Here is a 5,600-nt window from a genome sequence, read left to right on the forward strand (position 1 = left end):
GTATATTAACCATATACCACACCTCCTCAGTCCTTATCCGTGGTGCTGTATATTAACCATATACCACACCTCCTCAGTCCTTATCCGTGGTGCTGTATATTAACCATATACCACACCTCCTCAGGCCTTATCCGTGGTGCTGTATATTAACCATATACCACACCTCCTCAGTCCTTATTGATTAATTACAACACATAGGTGTATTATAAGGCATTATAAAGGTCATTAAATTAATGATACAGACATACTTCATAGAAACTGTTACCCTTCAGATATTCTAACAACTCACATTTTAAGATTCATTATGTCATTTGTTGCATGTTAAGGGCTCTAACCTTGGAACAAAACTATTTGTCTCCCTCTTGCTGTTGCATGCAGTTCCTCTCTCTCTTCCTCCATTCCTCTAACCCCTCCCTCCTTCTAACCCCACCCCTCTGACAGAACCAGGAAGTCCCTCCCCCTCCCACAAACTCTCTTCTTAGGAAACGAAACTGATCTGATTCTCTGTGTCGTCTGTCTGTGTGAGAGTGAACAACCGTCCAAATGGCTAAACAGGGAGATCTACTGGACCAGGACCAGTTCTGTTGTTCTGTTTGTCTGGATCTACTGAAGGAGCCGGTCACTACTGCCTGTGGACACAATTACTGTAGAATATGTATTGAGGGCTGCTGGGATCAGGATGTTCTGAAAGGGGTCTATAGCTGTCCTCAGTGCAGAGAGACCTTCACTCCAAGGCCTAATCTGAGGAAAAATAACATGTTGGCTGAGATGGTGGAGAAACTGAAGAAGACAGGAATCCAGGCTGCTCCCCCTTCTGCTCTGTGCTATGCTGGACCTGGAGATGTGGCGTGTGATGTCTGCACTGGGACCAGAAAGCGGAAAGCCCTCATGTCCTGTCTGCCGTGTCTGGCCTCTTACTGTGAGACTCACCTCCAACCTCACTATGAATCTCCTGCTTTCAAGAAGCACAAGCTGGTCAAAGCCACCGCACAACTACAGGAGAAGATCTGCTCTCATCAGCAGTTTGTCATGTCTCATCATGACAAACTGTCGTACCGATCAGCAGTGTATCTGTTATCTGTGTACAATGGATGAACATAAAGGCCATGATACAGTGTCAGCTGCAGCAGAGAGGACTGAGAAACAGGTAAGACCAGAACAACTTGTTGGTGACTGTTTGATAAACAAAGAATTAAAGATACAGTAGGAACTAAATCTGTTTGAATATGAGAGAATTCAAATGAAATGGATCCACAAATATGAATACAAACCTTGAGTATATAGATATGTTAACCCAGATTCTCCAAATGTATCACCATTTTCTAAAGTCAAACACTATTATCATTCTGAATGGCCTTTTATGAGTTCAAAGTTCAGTCTCAACCCCTTGATACATGTAGGCCTACCATAAAAACTGTAATCATTCACATAGCAACATAATATCATATTGTAAAGGGACTTCCTCAGGATTGTAGACCTTCCTCTCTATGGGTCCTATGTCACATTACTATACTATTGATCTACTGGACTAATAAAGCTTGATAGCTCATTGAAGAGTGATTCTCCACAGAGGCAGCTGGGGATGAGTCAGCAGAAGGACCAGCAGAGATTCCAGGAGAGAGAGAAGGAGCTGAAGGAGCTCCAACAGGCTGTGGAGTCTTTCAAGGTGAGTATTGTTGACCAGAGGAGACACACCATTTCACTTCTCTCCTCCAATCAGAGAGAGGGGTCCTTATCCAATCCCACTGACCCCACTGTTGGGAACAGGCTGTCTGGACCCCTTTCAGAGAATAGACTGTTTAATGTAACTGACGGGATATGAACCCAGGTCTACCGTGGGAGAAACCAACATCATGACCGTTACACCAAGAGGACATTCCCTATTGGACCGACACTGATTTAGAAGTAGCAGGCGGGGCTACCTCATCACATAACCATGAGTAACCATGACTGACTCATGTCCCCTATACATTAACATGGAGCTCTCTCTCTATTCAATTCAAAGATCTTTATTGGCTTGGGAAACATATGTTTACATTGCCAAAGCAAGTGAAGTAGATAATAAACAATCATGAATGAACAGAAAACTTTACACAACATTTATTTTCAAAAGAATAGAGACCTTTCAAATGTTATAATTCAAGAGCAAACAGAGTGAGTCGTGCGCCAGACTGAGTTCTGGAGGTGAAATGGAAATGAATGAGGGAGAGTTAAGTGAGGTAGAAGGTGTGGTGAAGAGCTCAGAACCAGAGAAGTATTTGGTCATACGAGATTTGACTTCAGAAGAGTTACAGGAAGTGTTGAGTGGTGGTGTCCCGTCCTCCCAGGTCGTTGGCATGGTGCAGGAGCAGATAGGGTCAAAGTAGTGGAATGGGGTAGTGGGTTTTTAATGAGTGTAGGGTTAGTTGGCATGGTGCAGGAGCAGATAGGGTCAAAGTAGTGGAATGGGGTAGTGGGTTTTTAATGAGTGTAGGGTTAGTTGGCATGGTGCAGGAGCAGATAGGGTCAAAGTAGTGGAATGGGGTAGTGGGTTTTTAATGAGTGTAGGGTTAGTTGGAATGGTGTTACTTAGTATTATCATAATTTCCCCTTTTCCCATTTTGTATCACAAAGTAAAATAGATTTATATTATAGTCCAGTTGGGGGCGGTAATGCAACATATTGGATGCCAACCGCCGTTAAACTCCAAAGAAGAAGAAACGTTATATTATGTCTATGTACAGTTGTAATGATGTCTCTCTCTCTCATTCCATCACTTTCACAGTAGACCAGTTATCTAAAAGAGCTTTGAAACGAGATATAATTGATATTAATGTTCCACTGGGTAGAGGTGAAGCCAAATGTAAGATCAGAGACATTTTGATAGATGTGTGGCAGAAGAGATGGGACTCTGAGAACAAGGGACATTTATATGTCCTCTAAAGGTCGGTGGACCAAGGATCAAAGGTCAGATTAGGAAGGAAGAGGTGGTGTTTACTCGATTGTGTTTAGGACATTGTACATTGAACTGGTCCTTACATCTGGTTGGCAGCATGTGAATGGTTTGTGTCTGGAGGGTATGGTCAATGAAACGGTGGAGCATGTGTTGTTATATTGTTGTAAGGATGTTGAAGAGAGGGAAAGATTGAAGTGTAGGGTCATTGAGGTTGGACGGGGTTGGGGGGGGTTGGAAGGGATTTGGGGGATGGGGGAGGGTCTATTAGAAGTTAGTAGGACTGTTTTATATTTTCTCTGAAGTACTGAGTTAGGTATGAGGATTTATAGTGGTGTAAACCGTGATTGGACACACTCCAGCACAGTAGGTGGCGCCATGGACCTTTAACGTTGGTTTGTGGACCGCCATTATATCATAGAAGAAGAAGTTGGTCTGTGAGGGTTTTGTGGTTCCTGAGGAGGGCTACTATTCTTTTTTCTTTTGGTTTTCAAGTATTTTCGGAATGTATTAAAGCCAAAGCTAAAGCTACCCTAAACAATTCAATATATCAGTCAATATATTTTCTCTGTGACTTGTTGTTTTCCCGTCAACCGTTCCATCGCATCTTAACCGTGTTACCGGGCAGGCACTAGGACCCGGGGGAGGCTGCTGCTGCAGAGGCTGCTGCACCGGTAGTGACGTCAGTCCTACTTGTAGCTCATTGTGGTCAACGTCAGCTGTGGCTCGAGACTGCTAGCTTGTGGCGAGATCCTGCACGGAGCCTTCACCGTGCGCTGCCACTTTAAGAGCGCATGAGCAGTAAGGAAGGAAGGAGGGAATAAAAGAGCTCGTTAAGCTTTTTGGGGAGGAGCTAATGATTGGGACCGGCGACAGTTTTTGTTGTCTGCTATGCTGCAGAGGTTTTTTTTGTTTGTCTTCAGCGTATGTGGTTGTACAGTGTTTGGAACAATCCTTGGTGTGATCGCTCGACGATGTGGTTGTTCTCATTTGGGACCGCGATGGTTATGGATCAAATGGATTAGTAGCAACATTTGTTGCGAAGCGTTCAACTACAACCCAACATACCATCGGACAGTCAGACCGGATACCTGCAACCTCAAGACCACAGCTAAGCCCTCTCTTGTTCCCTTTCTCTCTTTCTCTTCCCGCTATGGTCCAGTGCTTTACACTGCAACTGACTCTATTTCCTAAGTACATTGAAGTTTCATTGGAGCTGGACTAGTGTGTATATGAACACCACACATGCATACCCTCTGCACTCCTTCCCAGGAAGAAAATACAAACTATTGCAAATCCTCTGTGTGATGACTGGGTTCATTTGTTATTGTATGAAGTTGCTGTTTATTTGCTCTGCCATTATTGTTATGAGGTATGTTTGGTGGGGTTACCAAGAATTGTGTGGACTGTGATGTGATGTGGGATCTATAGGGTGTGTATTCTCTTTTCTCTCCGCTGGCTGTCTGGTCAACACTCTAGGCAGTCTCTTCTGCTGATGTGTGTGGGTCTGGTAGTGGTACTCTCTCTATTCTACTCTTCTCCTTTCGGCAGGGTTAATACCTGCCTGGCGCCCCCACAAAATCTGTATCTTTACCCCTCTCTAATAAATACCACTTCATATGTATATACTGTATTCTAGTCAAGGCCTGTCCTATTTAACTACTACTGTCCACTTCATATGTATATACTGTATTCTAGTCAAGGCCTGTCCTATTTAACTACTACTGTCCACTTCATATGTATATACTGTATTCTAGTCAAGGCCTGTCCTATTTAACTACTACTGTCCACTTCATATGTATATACTGTATTCTAGTCAAGGCCTGTCCTATTTAACTACTACTGTCCACTTCATATGTATATACTGTATTCTAGTCAAGGCCTGTCCTATTTAACTACTACTGTCCACTTCATATGTATATACTGTATTCTAGTCAAGGCCTGTCCTATTTAACTACTACTGTCCACTTCATATGTATATACTGTATTCTAGTCAAGGCCTGTCCTATATAACTACTACTGTCCACTTCATATGTATATACTGTATTCTAGTCAAGGCCTGTCCTATATAACTACTACTGTCCACTTCATATGTATATACTGTATTCTAGTCAAGGCCTGTCCTATTTAACTACTACTGTCCACTTCATATGTATATACTGTATTCTAGTCAAGGCCTGTCCTATTTAACTACTACTGTCCACTTCATATGTATATACTGTATTCTAGTCAAGGCCTGTCCTATTTAACTACTACTGTCCACTTCATATGTATATACTGTATTCTAGTCAAGGCCTGTCCTATTTAACTACTACTGTCCACTTCATATGTATATACTGTATTCTAGTCAAGGCCTGTCCTATTTAACTACTACTGTACATATACTATTCTTCAGATATACTACAGATGTACTCCAAATTGTCTCTGCATCACATCACAGTAAACAGTATACAGTATATATATATATATATATGTTTGTCCTAATATATTCTTTTACTTTTTAGATTTGCCCTCTGTGAGCTAGAAACACAAGCATTGTTAGATATTACTGCACTGTTGGAGCCAGGAACACAAGCATTGTTAGATATTACTGCACTGTTGGAGCCAGGAACACAAGCATTGTTAGATATTACTGCACTGTTGGAGCCAGGAACACAAGCATTGTTAG

The 5,600-nt window shown here is 42.4% G+C and overlaps 1 protein-coding gene across 1 annotated transcript; it reads left to right on the forward strand.

Annotated features, from left to right (window-relative positions):
* Nucleotides 1-575: 575 nt before the first annotated feature.
* LOC120041006 (tripartite motif-containing protein 34-like) lies at nt 576-2,235 on the forward strand. Its single transcript, XM_038985974.1, has 3 exons — nt 576-1,147; nt 1,571-1,666; nt 1,768-2,235. The coding sequence occupies exons 1-3, from the start codon at nt 827-829 to the stop codon at nt 1,792-1,794; spliced, it is 444 nt and encodes a 147-aa protein (XP_038841902.1). The 5' UTR covers nt 576-826; the 3' UTR covers nt 1,795-2,235.
* Nucleotides 2,236-5,600: the final 3,365 nt, after the last annotated feature.

This window comes from Salvelinus namaycush, unplaced genomic scaffold (genome assembly GCF_016432855.1).
Source record: "Salvelinus namaycush isolate Seneca unplaced genomic scaffold, SaNama_1.0 Scaffold4, whole genome shotgun sequence".
NCBI classification, from domain to species: Eukaryota; Metazoa; Chordata; class Actinopteri; order Salmoniformes; family Salmonidae; genus Salvelinus; species Salvelinus namaycush.